At 60.9% G+C, this 17,921-nt stretch overlaps 1 protein-coding gene across 2 annotated transcripts in view; it reads left to right on the top strand.

Annotated features, from left to right (window-relative positions):
- Positions 1-6,701: 6,701 nt before the first annotated feature.
- Positions 6,702-17,921, top strand: part of LAMA5 (laminin subunit alpha 5) — a 50,714-nt gene continuing 39,494 nt past the window's right edge. The window contains exons 1-2 of one of the 2 annotated variants that reach the window (XM_053573486.1): positions 6,702-7,081; positions 11,443-11,595. In XM_053573486.1, coding sequence (XP_053429461.1) covers positions 6,776-7,081; positions 11,443-11,595 — 459 coding nt within the window. In that variant the 5' untranslated portion in view covers positions 6,702-6,775. Of the gene's footprint in view, positions 7,082-7,618; positions 7,658-11,442; positions 11,596-17,921 lie in introns of those variants that run through there. The other variant, XM_053573487.1, reaches the window with a different exon arrangement.

Raw genomic sequence — 17,921 nt, 5'->3', positions numbered from 1 at the left:
CTTCTGAGGGGCTCTGCACAGTGGCCTGGCCCTTCAGAGCACATCAGGACAGGCAGCTGCTAACACCATAAGCATCCATCACCCTGGCCTCTTCCTAGGCCATGGCACCTCCCCAAGCCCCAGTTTTCTTTCCTTTATAAAATGGAAACAGTGATTCCTGGCAGCTGCCCCAGAGCCACTTACAGAGTGCAAGCATGGGGCAGGGGTTGTAGTCCACATCTCCATATCGTCCCCTTATCTGGGGCCTGGTCCCCGGGAGGAGCTATAAGCATCGCTTCTCAGGGGAGGCCTCCCCAGGCTGTGGCCCCATAGTGTGGCCTGAGGACCAAGGTGGGCACATGGGAGAGGGGCCACTTGCTCACCTTCTGGATGAAGTGCTCACCACATCCCAGGGCCGCGCAGCAGCTGTGGAACTACGAATTGTCAGCTCCAGCCCTGAGGGTCTGGCACCCTCCCCCGTGGCTGCTGCCCACCTAGCCCTGCAAGGGCCACCCAGGCCCCTTGGCTGAGCTGAGCAGGCTTGGGGCAGCAGAGAGAGGGAAGTGAGACAGAGAAAGAGCTGAGACAGAGAGACAGAAATAGAGACAGAGACAAAGAGAGCAGCCTGAAGAAGAGAAACCCAGAGGGGCCAGGAAGAGAGAGGTAGGGATGATGGCTCTCTGTCCACCCCAGTGGTCCTGGGCACCAGGGCCCAGAGCAGAGAGGATGGAAGCCCCGTGGGGCACTTTGTGGCATGGAAACCACACAGACTGTGGTGCCTGGAGGGCCAAGCTGACTGGGAAGTCACTGCAGTTGCTGCAGAAAACCACACACCCTGCAGTGATCAGGACCCTCGGGGAGCTGCGGGTGCCCCTTCCCCACAAGAAGGGGCACCCGCCTAGCTCTGGCTCTGCCCTCTGGGCCCTCCCGGGGAGTCAGATTCCTCCTGAGCTTCGAGGCCTCCTGGCCATATAAGGCTTCCTGTGGGCACCTCTTAGAGAAGCTCAGGGCCCTTACCCTCCCCCATCCCCTATGGGAACCAGAGCTTGGCTAGGCCCCCAGGACAGAGATGGGGGCAGGGGCCTGCTGGAGCCTTGATCTTCTACAGAGGGGGCACAGCAGCCTGTGCTGGGGCTCAGGGGCCCTGGATGCCCACTGCTCTGCCCCAAGGGTCTAGGCAGGGTGAGAATGGGGGTAGGGGAGCACTGGGGTCGGAGGGACCAAAGGTTAAATAAGATAAAATAAATGACATTGCAGAAATGTGGGCACCCTGGCTTTGAATGTGGATTTTTTTAGGCTTCCCCCTAAAAATCTGGGATCAGGACATTTTTACCTCTTAGCCCAGTGAGGTCCTGGGAGGTACTCCTTATGAGAGGAGCACCCCTGGGCCAGTCCCCTCCTTGACGCACACAGACAACCTCCAGGGAGGTGCTAGGCTCCTTCATGGGCTCCTGGGACCCAGCTCTTTTCCTGCCTGAGTCAGGCTCTGGGAAAAGGAGAGAGGCTGGATCCAAGGAGTGAGACCTCTGTAGAGGTGGGTGGGGTGACATCCCACCCAGATGCAGCCCTGGGAAAGCAGCCCCTCTGAGGCAGACTGGGAGGAGGCAGGGTGGGGACAGAATAAGGCCATCTGAGCACAGCAAGGGGCTTCCCACACTCAGGGCTTGCTCTCAGCCCTCCAGAGCAGCTGGGCATGGGCTAGGCCTGTGGGAGGCAAATCGCAGGGGCCACACTTCCTGCAGCCCTGTGGCCTCCCAGTCACTGCCAGGTACGGCAAGGCAGACATGCTCTGACTCAGTGAGTAGAAGGAAGGCTGCAGGAGAGCAAACCAGGGACAGCTCCTGTGGGCCATGCGGGGAGGGTGGCTGTTTAGAGCTGGAGGGTCCCACGATACAGATGCAGGGCAGCTGGAAGGTGCCTGGCTCCCAGGGCTGGTGAGCTGCCGTGGGGGAGGTCTCACCTTGATCCTAAGAGGAGGAGAAGCCCCATGCAGGCTGGGAGAGGCTGAGTAAGGCCCCTCATGTCAGCTCAGGGACCAGTGCCCAGCAAGGTTCCAGGAGCACTCCTAAAACAGCTTCTGTTCTGATTCCTCACAGCTTAAGGTAAACTTCACAAAGCAGGAGCCACTTCCCTCACTCAGCTGGCAGAGGCAGGGCTCCCCTGCTCTCAGCTAGGCCACTAAGGCGGTGGGAGGAGCCAGGTCCAAGCTGGGTCCTGCACTCTTCTTTTTTTTTTTTTTTTTTGTAGAGACAGAGTTTCACTTTATGGCCCTTGGTAGAGTGCCATGGCATCATACAGCTCACAGCAACCTCCAACTCCTGGGCTTAAGCGATTCTCTTGCCTCAGCCTCCCGAGTAGCTGGGACTACAGGCGCCTGCCACAACGCCCAGCTAACTGCACTCTTCTTGTTTGAGACAGAGTCTCACTTTGTTGCCCTTGGTAGAGTGCCCTGGCGTCATAGCCCATAGCAACCTCAGACTCTTGGGCTCAAGCAATTCTCTTGCCTCAGCCTTTCAAGTAGCTGGAATTACAGGTGCCTACCACAATGCCTGACTATTTTTCGAGATGAGGGGGTCTTACTCTTGCTCAGATTGGTCTTGAACCTGTGAGCTCAGGCAGTCCACTGGCCTCAGCCTCCCAGAGTGCTAGGATTACAGGCGTGAGCTACCACACCCGGCTTTTGATCCTGGACTCTTGACTTCCAGTTATCATGCTGACTGCCCCAGTGAGCATCAGAACCCCACCCCCACCCCTTGCTTCCCAGGATCCCAGTCATGAGCTTGGTGTGGGCTGGCACCAACCCAAGCCACTTCTCTGTTCTGTTTAGGAAGAAAATGAGCCCGGTCAGGGAAATGAGCCTCAGGGAACACCTGTGGAGAGCCCAGGACCCATTGGGACTGTCCCCCAGGTCTCCCAGCACCTAGGCACTGCTTGGGCCTATCTCTACCCCCTCTTGTATGGGGACCCATCTTAACCCCTGTTGTCCCACTCCCATGCCTGCGTGTGAACCTGGCTGCCCTGCCTCCCAGGCCTGGGCCTGCATCAGACTACTGTCCCCCACCCCCATGGCTATGTGTGAATCTGGCTGCCCTACCTACCAGGCCTGGGCCTGCAGCAGACTGCTGTCCCCCACCCCCATGTCTATGTGTGAATCTGGCTGCCCTACCTCCCAGGCCTGGGCCTGCATCAGACTACTGTCCCCAACCCCCATGCCTGCGTGTGAACCTGGCTGCCCTGCCTCCTAGGCCTGGGCCTGCAGCAGACTGCCTTCAGGTCAGGCCTGCAGTGGCACTGCAGAGAGCAGACAGGCACCTGGATAGGTGACTTTTATCCCAGAGCCCTGGGATGGTGACCGACCATGCTGTGTGCCAGCCCACTCTGGACAGCTCTGAGAAGCCCCAAGTCCCTTGAGGGGCCTGTGAGAAGGGAGCACACAGCAGACCTCAGCCGAATGGCCTGTGGGTCAAACTCCTCCAACCCAGGGTTCTGTGAACCCAGAACCTGGTTTCTAGTGGAGGCCCAGCTGGGGCTATTTCCAAAATGACCCAGATTCTCCCTCAGCTCCATCCTTCTGAGAACAGGAACCTGTGACCCTTGAGGGAGTGGAGACAGGTAGCAGGCCTTAGGGGCAGGGGTGCTCCAGGTCAGAGGCAGGGGTCCAGCCATGGCTTTGGGCCTCCTTTGATCAGTCCCAAGCTCCTGGGGTCTGGGCTGGCTCTCACAATGGACCCTGGACCAAGCAACAGCCAACAGTGGCCCAGAAGCTCTCCCCATGATGGGTTTGTGATGCCCTCATGAGACCTTCTCCCTGCTGTGGGTACTCCCAGCACCTGGCTGGTCTGTCCTCCTCCCAGCAGCCTGAGCTGGACTATGCAGACTGCCACCTGCTCCTCCCAGCTTCTCTATCCCACAAATGGGGACAGAGGTTCTTGCCATTCAGCTCCTGGGAAGGGCATCAGAACAGCCCTGAGAAGGGAATGTGGCCTCCAGTATCCCAAACCCATCCTGCTGAGACAAGCACTCCTGATCCAGAGCAGCCAGTAGACCATGTGGCTTCTCCTGAGGGTACAGCATCCACTTGGAGCCTTGCAGGGGAAGCAGGAGAGCCAGGCTCTGGGACAGAAGGATTTGTGTGGCCATCTGTTACAGACCGTGACTGCCAGTGACGCAGCTGAGTGTGCAGTGAGGGTGTCCTGTGTCCTCAGTGCAGCTGCGTCCCCAAGAGGCCCCGCAGTTCTAAGTTTACGGCCGGAGCTGAGTCAGATGTGGCCTATGACCTGTCTCTCAGGGTCTCTCACAGCTGCCCCTGGTGAGGCCAAGCGGGGGGGGGGGCGGGGGGACTTCTGGGAATGCCATTGGAGTAGGGGGTTCAGGTGAGAGGGGGTGCTCTTAGGGCAGGGGAGGATGTACAGGCCCCCTTCCCCTCTACCACTGACCTCTGCCCTCTCCTGTCCCCACCTTACCCTGGGGGTCCTATTACCCTGGGCATGTGGGGGGGGGGTTAAGAGGGGCTCCAGATCTTGGGTTTTCCTGGGGTTGGGCAGCCAGAGCCTGGCAGGAAGGGCTGCTTCCACACCCTCTTCCCACCCAGCACACTGACTCCCTGAACAGCATCCCCAGTCCCACATTGGGCACTCACATCCTGTGCATCAGGATGCTGAGACTGATGCCAAAAGGTGCCCAATAAACATGGGAATAGGAAAGGAACAACTGACTTGCTCTCACTTTGCTGACTCGTGTGGTCTTCACTGAGCTCTGGCCCTTGGGCCTCAGTTTACCTGTCCATAAGTAGGAAAGATGGCTGTGTTGTCCAGAAGTCAGAGGGAGACAAGGAGAGAACCTGGTTGGCCCATTGGTAGTGACTCGCTGGAACCTGACAAGGACAGCAGGTGGGGGGCAGACAAAGCTGAGCTGCCCCTTCCCCTGCCCTCCCCATCCCATGCCTACCCCTTCTTTCCAGCTCCTGACCACTGCTCCACCCTCCAGCATAGAGGAGAAACACCTCATCCAGCCCCTTGCCACATCCTCCTTTGTCCCCTTCACTCCCTGTCAGTTGTTCCTGGGGCAGCTGTCTGCCGGGAAGCAGCTAGCCCCAGATTAACCCTCCTCACGCTGGAGCTGGCCGCTCTGCTGACTCAGCACATTCTCTGGCCACTGTGCTCCCTCCCGGGCTGGTCAGGCCTGGCCGCTAGGGGGCTCAGAGGGCTCTGGCCCACCTTCTGCCTGCCAGGCTCTTGGGGATATTAGGAAGCAGGCAGGTTCTCAGGAGTCCAGCCAGAACTTGGGGAGAGTGCTCTCAGGCTCTGCCCCCTCCCTTAGCTGTCAAGGGGGAGCCGCAGCTAGAGGACTCTGCCTGGTACCAATCCCCCTTCTGGGAACCTGCTACTGCCCAGAGGCAGCCCTCTGTCCTGTCCCTCCCAGGGGATCATAAATCAGCCAGTGAGCCCAACTGTGCAGGGACTTCAGATTCCTTGGCCCCTCCCCCACTGGGAGTTTCGCCACCGTCTCTCCCTGCCCCCCTAGGTGAAGTTACAGAAGAATTGCAAGGAAGGAAAAGTGGAAAGAGGGAAAAAGACAGGCAGGGTCTGGAGGGTCCCAGTCTCCATTTCCCAACTCCAAAGAGAAAGGACCACCCAGCCTCTTGGGATTTGAGTTCTGTAGGAGGCCAGGAAAAAGTGGACGGTGGTGCAACGTTCCTGGAACAGCTGCCAGCTTAGAACCCTGGCCAGGACCAGCTGGCCAGTGTCCCACAAACTCATCCTGACCCCCAGGATTATCAGGAGAGTCCAGCAAGATGTGAGCCCCATGGCCCACAAGGGACCATGGCCCAGCTGGTCTGGCTCAAAGACAGGAGAGCTGCTAGCCCAGCAGCTGTGGCCCCACCCCAACCCCCTCAGGGCTTCCCTGGAGGCAGATTTGGCCCAGGACCCCAAGGGAAGGAGGAGGTCACTGGAGCCAGCATCCACAGCCACCCAAAGGCAGAAACAGAGGACACAGCCCTGAGCTTTGCTTCTAGTGTCCTCAAGCTGCTGGCCCCTGGCTGGGAGGAGCTGTGTGTGGGTTCAGGGCCAGGTGGAGTCGATGGAGATCATGGTGACCCCCAGCACAGGTGCTCCCGGTCACACTCGGGGGTTTAACAGGTGTGACTTCCTCAGGAGCTACAGGGAAGGGCCATGAGGCCCCCTCCATCCTTAAAGGGGCTCCTGACTCCCACGCATTTCCCAATTTGAGAGTATTTTTAAGTGAACCTGGAGACAAGCCCGTTGAAACTGACCTGGTCCCCCGGGAACCAGGGGGTCCCACCTGGGATCTCCGTCCCTCTGCAGACTGGTATTCCTCCAAGGCGGTGCACACCTAGCAGAACACACCTTCCCGCACACCAGCAGGGTGGGGCGTGAGGCGAGAGGTGCCAGAGTTAGGCAAAGAAAGTTGCGGCAGCCGGTTGCGGGCCGGGCCGAAGGGAGTGCCGTGTTCCCGGGCGGGACCCGGAGCTACGACCCGCGGTGGGAGAGCGGTGGCGCCCTAGTCCTGAGCCTGGCCCGGAGCCAGCAGGTGCCCCTTCCTGGAGGCTGTCCGGGCCGGGTTCCGAAGGGTTAAGGCCACACGACCGCCCCTCCCCCTGTCCTCTCCCTCCCCCGACCCCCTCCCCGGGGCGCGGGGCTCCGGCGCCCAGGCGGGCCGGGGCGGGGCCTGACGTCCGCAGGCGGAGCGAGCCCGGCTGCCGCCTGGCTTCAGACCGGCCGGGATCGCGCCGCGGCTGTTCCTGGAGCGCGGGACGCGGCCCCGAGCGGGGAAGATGGCGAAGGGCGGCGCGCGGCACTGCGCGAGGAGCGCACTGCTCACGGGTGTCCCGCGGGGCCCCGCGCCGCTGCTGCTGGCCGGGCTGGCGCTGCTGGGCGCGGCGCGGGCGCAGGCGGAGGCGGACGGGGGCTTCAGCCTGCACCCGCCCTACTTCAACCTGGCCGAGGGCGCCCGCATCGCCGCGTCCTCGACCTGCGGCGAGGAGGCTCCGGCGCGCGGCCCCCCACGCCCTACCGAGGACCTGTACTGCAAACTGGTGGGGGGCCCCGTGGCAGGCGGGGACCCCAACCAGACCATCCAGGTGAGCGCGGGCAGGGGTGTGGAAACGTCGTCCCGAAGCATTCGGACTGGAACTCCAGCCCGACTCCTGGGGGAGCGCCTCGGGGCGGGGCGAGTCCAGGTACCAGCTCTCCCATCCCGAATCTGCGGTTTTACATTTTGGGCGACCAAGAGGGACACCCATCCTGGCTGCTTAAGTTCGTCTGGGGAACCGCAAGTCCGAATGTGGCCTCCCCGGCATGGACTCGGGAGCAGACGGGCACCAGTCCGGTTCCGCTGCCGTGACCCGGGGGAGAGGAGGGCTGGTGCCCAGTCCCCGGCGGCCCCAACTCCGGGATCCCTGCGAGGGCGGGACTTGGCCTCCGCTACAGGCTGCCTGTGGAGGGGGGCGGGCTGCGCCACCTTCTCCGGGACAGGCTGGAACCTGTTGGCCTCTGGATAGGGACCTGGATGGTGGCAGAAGGGACCCGGCGGGGCCCCCACCTGAGGTTCTCATTGCCCCCAGCCAAGGGGGTCTGGGGACTCCGCGGACCCCTGAGGTAGGGGAGGGCAAGGTGTAAAGTGTTCACTGGGAATGGAACACCTGGCTGCCCAGCAGGTGGGAGGGTCTGTAGGTGGGTGAATCAGCCCAGCAGGTGGAAGGGTCTGGGCTTCCAGTCTCCCTGGGGAGATGTGGTTTCAATCCCTGAAGACCCTCTGGGGGGCATGCCTCTCTCAAGCCAGAAGCCTGTTGGTGGGTTCAGTCAGGTATCCCCCAAATGGACACTTGACTGGAAAGCAGGGCTTTTGAGATCCTCTGGACCTAAGCTGGAGCTGGGGTCTTTGGAAAGGCGGGTGAAGTGTGCTCCAGGGTGCCCTAAGAGCCCACCCTTTCACCCCCTGACCCCTGTCCCACCTCAGGTGGAATCCAGGTGCCCTGAGGGCCTGTGTAACCGGAGCTGCCTCCTCCAGGGAACTGTCTCCACCTTCCCGGAAGGAGAGGTTGGGGAAGGGGAGGGTAGCCTGAGGTACAGGAAGTGGAGGGTGGACAGTGGAGCCTGAGTTGGGCCCCACCCCAGCCCTAGGGGGGAGGAAGCTGAGAGGGTCAGGCCTCCTCAGGGCTCCTGGACTCCTGCACTTTCTTCTGTAAGCCCAGCTCAGACTTCTGAGACTGGAGTTCCCAAGCCTACACTTCAGATGGGGTAACTAAGCCCTGGGAAGATGTAGGCACCTGCTCAGAGCTCCACAGCCAGAACCGGTCCAGCTGCGTTAGCGTTAGCGGGGGAGCCTGGGTGCCTCCTGGCTGGGCGCCCCCCTGCGTCTGCCTGACCTTATGGGGACTGGGTCTCAGGAAGGGGCACCTGTGGGTGCCTCCAGACCTGCGGCACAGACCTGGCTGAGCCCCGGGCCCCCCTCCTCACTACTCAGCTGGGATTCTATGGCCCTGGCAGGGGTGGCTCCTGGCTACCTCAAAACCCCAGGCCACCTGCCTCTGCCCCTGGGTGGGGGACAACAGACTCTCCGAGTTAGGGTTAGGGTTAGGGTTAACATTATGACTTGATCTGCCTCTCCTGTCTGCTCATTATAGCTGCTTAAAGGAGTCAGCCCCTCTCCTTTGCCTCTCCTTAGCTGTGTGGTTGCCACTCTGAGCCACGAGCTCCTTGTCTGTAAGTGGGCATAGGGTGCCAGCTTGCCTCACCTGGGGGTTGTGAGCTTGGCCGGCAGAAGTGGCCTGTGTAGTGGTCACAGTGTGACCACTCGATAAATGGCAGCCATGGCATTCCACACTTCAGAGCTGGCCTGTGGGAGGACCTTCTGAGCTACATGCTCTTGTCCATCAATGGAGGGGCTAGAGCCCTGAGCCATTAGTTCTCCTGTTATAAGGCTGTGGAGTGCTATAGAAAAGACTGCCAAATGGAAGCCGAATGGCTGAGTGACCTTGGACGCCTCCTTCCTCTTCTCTGAGAGTCTGGGTCTGCTGACCGCCCAGGCTGCTGATTGGGCGGGTAATAGGCCTTGCAGGCCCCTCTAGAGCAGAGTAGAGCTGTGAGTGGGTGGGGCAAGGTGGGCGGGGCCAGGAGATGAAGGCACAGCTCTGGCTGTATCCACAGAGCCCACTTTTGTGCCAGCAAGGAGGGGATCTCTCAGGATATGGGACCCAGGGACTGAGCACACAGCTCAAGGCTGCAGGCTAGCAGCTCTCAGTGACTTCCCACAGGAGGGCCAAAGCTGGCCTGAGGCATCGCAGATGTGGGGCCTGGACCAGGCAACTGGAGTAGGCAGAGGCCACTTGGGATCCAGGCCCTGGCAGCCTCAGGTGGGCATCAGAGGAATTCCGGGCTGGCCCTGCAAGGGAAGTTGGGGTGCGGCAACCAGGCCTTGAGTGGTGACTCATTGAAGCGGAAATCAGTATCAGCCCCTCTGCTGTTTCCTAGCTCTGTTCCTGGCAGGACCCTCTGCAGGGGAGGGTGGAGGGAGCCTGGTTTCACCAGCCTCGTTCATGGTTACCCGCTGTTTAGCATCCCAGTGGACGCTGGGACCTGCTGTAGTTAACTGTCCAGGCCAAACCTGTCACCTGGCAGGGGATAGGCCAGGGCTTCCCTAGGCTTCTGGAAGACTAGAGGCTGACCCTTGACCTTCCCCCCAGCCTCCCTGGGAGCTCACATGTCTGGGAGACTTGACCCACAGGCAGCCTGGCCTGGAGCCCCACCCACACCTGCTTCCCTGGTGCCTCCGCTCTGTGGCCGGGCATCAATGTGATCTCTGAGAACTCCTGGAGGTCCCACAGCTCCCAGAGTTGGAGCTCCATTGTCCAATTTGGGGGTCGCCATGTAAGCCCATGGAGGCCATGGCACTTGCCTGGGTGTCCTTCAATGCTTTATTTAACCCTTCTGTGTGGCATTCCTGGTGGTGGGCTGGGGGATGCAGCTGGGAGCAAGGCAAGTGTCGACCTGGCTTGGGGGTTCCTGGGAAGGTCTTAAACCCATCAGTCAGGAATGGCCACGTAGCCCAGGTCCACCCTACTCTGGAGGACAGCAGAAGTGGGGCTGCTGGTTGTCTTGGGTGGTCAGGCGCTGTAGGCCTTGCTGAAGAGAGGGTATCTGAACTGAGAGCAGAGTACAACAGGGCATGGCCCCCAATCCAAATGTCAGCACAGGTCCTGGAAGCCCAGGGCAGGTGCCCATAGGATGGGGCAGACCATGAGCCCACCCTGCCTGTGGGGCTGGGGGCAGATTGTCTATGGCTACTGGGGCCTAGGGGTGGGGGCAGGGCATCTCCCATGCTCCTACCTCCTCCTCCTAGGATGAGGTCTGGTCCCCTGGGAGGCTTGGAGGGGTGGGGCGGCCGCATTTCCCAGACACAGCCTCTTAGGCAGTCAATGCCAAGTCTGCCTCTGTGTGCTGCAGGATGGCAGGTCTGGTTTCCTTGGGAGGGCGGGCTCTGTTGGGCTTGCAGCCAGGGCCAGCTCTGCCCCTACAGGCCTGGCCCATCCCCTTCAAGCTCCTGCCCCTGCCCCTCCCCCACCAGGGAGGGCAGGCCAGGACCCTGCTGGGATCTTCCTCTGTCCACCCCAGAGGACAGGCCCCTAGCAGGTGGCTGGACCATGATAGAGGCAGCTGCCAGGCTCTGGGTGTGATCTGTTAATCTTCCTGGTGGCCTGAGGCAGGTGCAGCATTATCCCTACTCTGTGGATAGAGACAGTGAGGCTCAGTGGCTGCGTGATTTGGCCCTATCCCAGGGCTTGAGAGCAGCAGAGCATGGAACCGGGGCCTGACCTGCAGCCCCACACCTCTACTTTGGCCTGTCCTCACAGACTGTGGGACTAGCTCAGTTCTGTCTTTCTGGAGACCCTAATATGAGAGGCTGTGGGCAAAGGCCTGTGGTGGGGAGTTGTGGGGCCCAGCTGGTAGAGGTGGGCAGGGGTCTTGCTCTCAAAGCCACCCCTTATCTCTGGGTGATCCTCTGTAGCTTCAGCCTCCTTGCTCCTTCTGCCGTGCACATTGCCCCATCCCCCATTTACTCTTTTGGATCCTTGACTCTACCTGCCCCAGGGCCTTTGCACGGATATCCCTCTGCCTAGGAGCATATTCCCCCTTCCTGTGTGGGTCTCAGATGCTACCTCCTGATTGAGGCCCACTTTGATGTTCCCATCTACACCTCACCCCTCTCCTTCCCTAGTCTTTCTGCCTCCTCTCTAACACATGAGCATCTCTTGTGAGCCGCGTCCCCTGGACCAAGGAGGCAGCAGCTGCCCAATCCATGATAAAGGAGGACAGAGAACCAGGGGTGGGGGTGGAGGCCAGGTGAACAAGAGTAGGGCTGACCTCAGGGCAGGAGGGTGACTTTGGGGACACGGGGTCCCTGGTTCTTCTTGGCCGTCTGACTTTGCCTGGTCCTCTACAGGGCCAGTACTGTGACATCTGCACAGCTGCCAACAGCAACAAGGCACATCCCGTAACCAATGCGATCGACGGCACAGAACGCTGGTGGCAGAGCCCACCACTGTCCCGCGGCCTGGAGTACAATGAGGTCAACGTCACCCTGGACCTGGGCCAGGTAGGATCCCTCTTCGGTCTGCTGGACCTCCACCCTATCTCTCCTCCAAAGGAGGTTCCACCTCTGCCAGAGATTGGGGCTGGAGCCTGGGCTTGGCAGCAGGCGCCTTTTCGTTGTGCTTTTGACACCCCTGCAGTAGCGTGAGAACAGAGGGGCTGATGGGCGCTGCCAAAGGTCACAGGGAGGTTCTGGGTGGGGGTGCTGAGTGGACTGCTTGGGAGGCAGAGGTGGAAATGCTGGGAGGCTGGTGCCCTCCCCCAACTCCCTGTGGTGGGTGCCCTGGTGTTTAAGGAATTCCTGGCGGGTGTGGGAGGGGCTGCAGGAATGCAGAGGAGGCCTAGGAAGTGGACATTCCTGGGATACCTGGGGCTAGGTGGAGTTAGGTGCCTGTGTTCAGGTCCAGCCCTCCCTAGTGGGCCGGCTACTCCCCAGTGAAGAGCAGAGCCCCCATGGTGGACCTGTGCCAGCCCTGATTTCACCCCAGGATGGCTTAGTTTCACTCAGACTGTACCCCTGTCTGCAGCTTTGTGTGCCAGCTTTGGGATCTTGGCCTGTGCAATGGGCCAGTAATCCCCGTGGTTCCTGGGACAGGGTGGTGGGGGCTGGTACGTGAGGCTGAGCAGGAAGCACCCACAGTTGGGGCTACAGGGTCCATCCTACCAGCCCCCTGCCCTGCAAGTGCAGAGGCCTATGGTCCTGGCCACCTTTGCCATAATCCTTTGCACAACTGGATGGTCTTTGCTCCTTTCTGAGGCCCTGAGTCGCTGCTGCAGTCCGAGAGTGTTAGAGGCAGTAGAGGTTTTCACATACTTGGCTGGGGGTGGCTGGCTCTGAGGGGCAGACACCTCTGTCCGCTGCCTGGCTCAGGGGGCAGGCAGGTAGCAGGGGAGCAGCTCACACCCCAAGAAGTGGCCTGGAACTTCCAGGGGGCCATGGACTCCCTCTTGTGCCCTGCCAGAGTGGCCTGGGTACGGAAGGGAATGATGGGAGGGGCTGGACAGGGGCTGCTGTTTCAGACTTGCGGCCTGCTGACCCCTGGGTGCTGGCATCTGACTCTGGCCCTGACCTGGCCCAGGCTGTGGTGTGGCTTGGCAGCTTTCCTTTCATCTACTGGGTTTACCAAGTCTGGGCTCCCTTATCTCCTGGCACCAAGAGGGCCTCAGGAGCCCGTGGGACCCAGGGCTCTTTCACTTGAATTTCTTACCTGCTGGGGGCAGGCAGGCAGCTGCCGGTGGGTGGGAGGGGGGGCACTGTGGGTTCTTCTTCTGGTGCCTCCTCCAAGGGAGAGGCCTGGCCAGGCTGGGGGGAGGGGAGAGGGCCTGGTCTCCATGGCAACTCCTGGGTGGCTGCAGAGCCTGTGGGCACAGTGCCTGAGGTGGGCACAATGCCTGGATGTGCTGTGGGGCTGCCAAGGGAGATCGGACTGGTGCTCAGACCCACAGGTGTGGGCCCTGCCACCTCCCAGCTCCATGTCTGTGCACTGGGGATGGAACTCCAGGCCTGGAGGAGATTTGCTTTTAGCTGGTTCCTGCCAGGGAAGGGTTTTATCCTGTGAGCATCTTGCCTCTCTCCCAGCCTCAGTTTCACCAGCTGTAAAATGACATCGGCAGAGCAGAGCCCTTCTGGCTCTGTTTGCGAAGAGGTCCCCCTCTATCCCTTTCCCTCCTTTCTTCCACCCTTCACTGACTCTGTGGTGCCTTCCGAGGCCTGTTTTGGCCACGGGGCCGCCGGGTAGGGCAGACCCACAGATGAAAGCAGCTCTTTTCATGGGATTCCTCTGTGGGGCTGGGTGGGTCCTTTGAGACACTAGCCCCAGGGGCAGGGGCACTCCCCTGTGACCCTTGTTCTGAAGCGGACGCCCTGGGCACAGGAGGGCTCCTTTGTGCCTCTCAGGCTGAGGAGGGTGGCAGGGTTGATCACGGCTCTTGGGGGTGGTGCCCAGTGGTTGGCATGGGGCAGGTGGGGGTGCTTGTCTCCCAGGGGTCGATGGGGAGCAGCCGACTAGTAGGGACTTTTCCTCCAGGGGTGGGGCCCAGAAAGATTCTCCATGGCTGGCAACTCTGGTGTCTAAGGCAGTTTCAGAGTGCCAACTGTGACCTGCCTGGGGGTTCTGGGGGTGGGTGTGTATCTCCTTGTGTCCTCTGGAGCCCACTGGTCAGATCCCCAGCCTCAGCTTCCCTCTTCTCAGAACCTCCCCCAGACCTGTGCCTGGTCTGAGGTCATATAGCAGGTGGCCATGGCTGAGGTTTCCTACCCTCAGGGCCCTGCCTCTGAACCCTCTCCTCATGCCCACACCCCAACCAGCCTAGGTCTTAAGGAATGGGGCAGGGACAAACTCCCTCTCCAGATACCACAGTGCCTGGCTGAAGCCCCCCACCTGTCACCCTAGTCCACCTGCTATATCCTTTCAGGCACTGCTTTCTCCCAGTCTTTAAGATTGGAGGACAAGTGGGGATCGAGGTACAGGGAGGGGGCCCTGGGGTGTCGGCTGGGGCAGGTTGGTGCCAGGCCCAAAGTTTGGGCTGGGGCTAGAAATGCCAGGATGAGGACCTATGCCCCTGGGGACGATGGGGTTGGGTGGAGGTTGAGAGGAGGGGAAAGGGGAGGAGATCAGCCCCCATCTGGTGTGGGGGCTGAAGACACTGAGCAAGCGTTTAGGAGAAGGACAGTGTCACTGTGGAGGTCGCACCCTCAGGCAGGCAGCTGGGGCTCCCCAGGCAGCCTCTTGGTCCCAGTGCCACTGGCTGGCCTGGCTGTGAGACTGCCACTGTGGGTCTGGTTTCCTGGCCTGGCTGGGCGCCTTGGCCATGTGGCCAGTGCCCCAGGATGGTCAGTGGGGTTGTCCAGGGAAGGACAGGAAGTGTGGCTGTGGTGTGGCTCTAGTTTCAGAGCCCTTTGGCCAGGACAGGTGCATGGGCTGGGTCGGATGTGGCCCCTGGAGCTGGGCTCCCTGTGGAGGGTCAGAGTGGCATCCCTGGGGCAGGTTCTCTGGCCAAGCTTGAGGCGCCCTTCCCCCTGCCTGTTCTGCCTGGCTGGGGGCCAGGGGCCTCCTGGCCCTCACAGACACACAGCCAGCCCTGGCACACTGGTGTCCCTGCTTGGGCACCCTGGGACCTGGTGGCCCCCTGAGGCTTCCTGTTTTCTGTCTGTTTTTAAATAAAACCTACTGTGGTGGTGGCCTCTGCAGTGTGGCTCAGCACAGACTAAACTTTGGGTTTGGGGCTGAGGGTCCCCCTTGGCATAAACTCTACTTCCTGTGGCCCTAGGCTGACAATCTGGCCTGACCTGGGCCGTGCAGCAGGGGTGAGGGGCAGGGAGCTCAGGCTGGGAAGTTGGGGGTCATGGAATCTTCCCCAGACAGGCTCCCTTGGCGGTGTTACATCTGCCCGGCTGGTGCCCATGCCCTGCCCTCTAGCCTGTGAGCTCCTGCTCCCCCTCCTCTGGACACCTGTGGACTGGGGAGCTTAGGGATCCTGGGGCCCCGTCTGTACTCAGGGCATCCCCTGTTTCTGTGTGTCTGCCCCCAGCACTTCCCCTCCCCTGTTGTTCTGGGAGTGGTGTCCACATGTGGTGTGTCCTGGGGCTGGCTGCTTCAGCTGTGCGGATGGGCTGTGCTTATCTACCCAGTTGGGGGTCTGAGCAGACACTCTGCCTGGCTGCCCATACCCCACTCTGCTGTGAGTTTATGGAGGTTTCTAGATGGGGTCTGCTGTTGGGGGAGGCACCTCAGGCATGCGGTAAAGGCAGGGCTCAGATCACAGGGCCTCTGAGACTGGCCTGGGCACTCTGGTGCTCTATGCAAAGGGACCGAGCAGGTCTGGACGCCTGGGACTAGGAGGGGCTTCCTGCCTTTGCCACTGCCGCCTAGGACACTGGCCTGTCCCCGGGAGTTGGCATAGGGCCCTTCTTCCTGCAGGGCCAGGGCTGAGTCACAAACGGCCTGTGATTCATGCTGCTGGGCAGGCAGTGTGGTGGCACCTGGGCCTGGCAGATGGGTCAGGGTAGAGCTGGGGTATGGCACAGGATGGAGCCCCCTCCCCTTGCTCAGTGGTTTCAGCACATCCCACCCCTAGGTGATAAGGGTGTCTAAGCCCCGGAGGCTTCAGGCTGACAGGGTCATCCTCTGCCCCCAGGGCCTGCGGAGGCCCCACCAGTTTTCTCCACATTCCTCACCGAGATGTCCAGATCCTGGCGCATGCTCACTCTTCTCCCCACCGTCTGCCTCTGGGCACCATTGGGGAGTGTGGCTGCAGGGTGCTCTCTGCACTGTCTGTCAGAGGCTATGGCTTCTGCTTGCTCTCTGCTGGGCCAGGTGGCATCTTCCCTCCAAGGCTCCTGGCACCTGCCGTCATGAAAGGCAGTGCTAAATCTTCCAGACCCAGTCGTCCTCATCGCACCTTTTCTCACTCTCCTGTGCCTAGGAGGGACGCAGCCTGTGGAGCTAGAGCCCACCCTGGACCTGCTGCCCTGGGCCCTGCACCCCTTGCTCCTGTGGCTCTTGGCCGACTCCCTGTAGGCAGGGGTCCCCAGGGCAGAAACCTTCTTTTAGGGGCCTTGGCCCTCCAGGGTTGGGCTGGGAGTGGGGGCCGAGGCCATGGTGGTTGGGAGGTTGACCCGGCTGCTGTCCTGGAGACGTGCCTGCTCCAAAATAGCCAGCTTTTTAAAAATAACCCAGGCAGCTTTTGTTTGGCTTTTGCTTTAAAAGAGATTTTTTTCCTTGTGCACAGAACTATGTAGCGGCAGAAAGGTCAGCTCGAGTTGGCAGCTGAGCCAAGGGGGGTGTGGAGGGGGACAGGCCGCATCCAGAGAAGCCAGGGTCTGCGCCTGCTGCGGGTTGTTCTGAGGGTGACCGGTGTCATCCTGGGAGTTGAGACCAGGTTGGGGATAGATGGGACCCCTTGAGTGTGGTCTTCCGTTTCTGCTAGTGTATATGCAGCTGGCCAGGCCTTCAAGGACAGCTGGCCAGGGCCTCTGACAGACAGATGCTTGGGTAGACAGAGGGATGTGAGGCTGGGATGTTCATGAGCATCCCAGTGGGGGTGGAGGGGAAGTTTCCATGCCCCCCTTGCCCTGCCGTTCAGTGTCTTGGAGTCAATATTTATACAGTGCTCTCAGCTGGGAAAAATGCGACCGATCAGCCTGCAGGAGGGGCAGGAGGAGGGACAGATCGGAGGGTGCAGCGGCTCCAGTACGCAAGGAAACTTGGGGGTGGGACCCAGGGGACCTTTCGGTCCTTCTGTCTCCTTGGGAGCCTTTGGTGGGGCCTGTTCTGCCTCCCCCTCCCACCAGAGAGCAGCCTGTGACCCTGCCCCAGCATGCGGGTTCCCTGGAATGCTCCTGGTTTGGGGTGCTGAGACCGGGCAGTGCTGGTCTCTCTGCTCCCCACCCACAGGGAGGGGAAGATGACCTCAGAGCCTGGCAGTGTGTGAATAGGCTATGCTCCCACCCCCACCTCAGGGGAAAGCCGAACTTTGTTTCCCTTGCTGTCTCTGCAGTGCTAAATCTTCCAGGCAGGACTTTGCCCCAGCGTGTCTTGGGGTCCTGGAGCTCTGCCCTGCCTGGACTCTGGACAGCCTGCCCTTCCAGGACTGGAGCCATAAGGGGTCTGTGGTCCTTCCATGGTAGACACCAAAGCAGCTTCAGGAGGTAGGGGTGGCGTGACTAGGTCCTTGAGCAGCCCTTGAGGGGACCCCACTCTCTATGGGGCTCCTACCAGCACCTACCAGGTTCCAGGCAGAGAAATCCTCTGGGGCAGCAGGTGTGAGGAAGGCCCTCCTGAGGTGTGGTGTGTGGCCCTGGGGTGTAATGTCACCCTCAGTGGCCTTCTGGGCAGCTCATGGCCCACCTGGGAGCAGGGTGGCCCTCATTGCTGGCCACTTAGTGTTGGGTGTGGGTATTGGGTCCTCATGGGGCCTCTAGAGCTAGGCCCCAGGACAGGGCTCTGCATCCGTGCTGTGTCCACAGCTGAGCCTCTGCCCCTCCTTGTGCAGCTTGTGGGGGTTCACTGCTGTCTCTCGGAGCCCTGCCCTGGGGCTTTTCCCCTCTGTTTCCTTTGCTACAGTTGCCAGGCCTTGGGGGGCTGGGGAGGGCTCACCCTGCCAGGCTGTGGCCAGAAGCCACATGCCCTCTGCATTATGATTTAGGGGCTGAGCCTAGGAGCTAGGAGTCACGTGGGGCATGGGGACACTCAGCACAGTGGGGACCAAGCCCCACCCTGGGACATGCACACTGAGGGTGTCCAGATGGGGCCTGCCTGGGCACCCATCTGTCCTGGGGACCTTCCTGCCCCATGGTCAGCCTCTTGTTCTTGAGGCAATGGACAGTTT

Source organism: Nycticebus coucang, chromosome 21, assembly GCF_027406575.1.
Source record: "Nycticebus coucang isolate mNycCou1 chromosome 21, mNycCou1.pri, whole genome shotgun sequence".
NCBI classification, from domain to species: Eukaryota; Metazoa; Chordata; class Mammalia; order Primates; family Lorisidae; genus Nycticebus; species Nycticebus coucang.
This window is presented reverse-complemented; position numbering and strand designations above follow the sequence as displayed.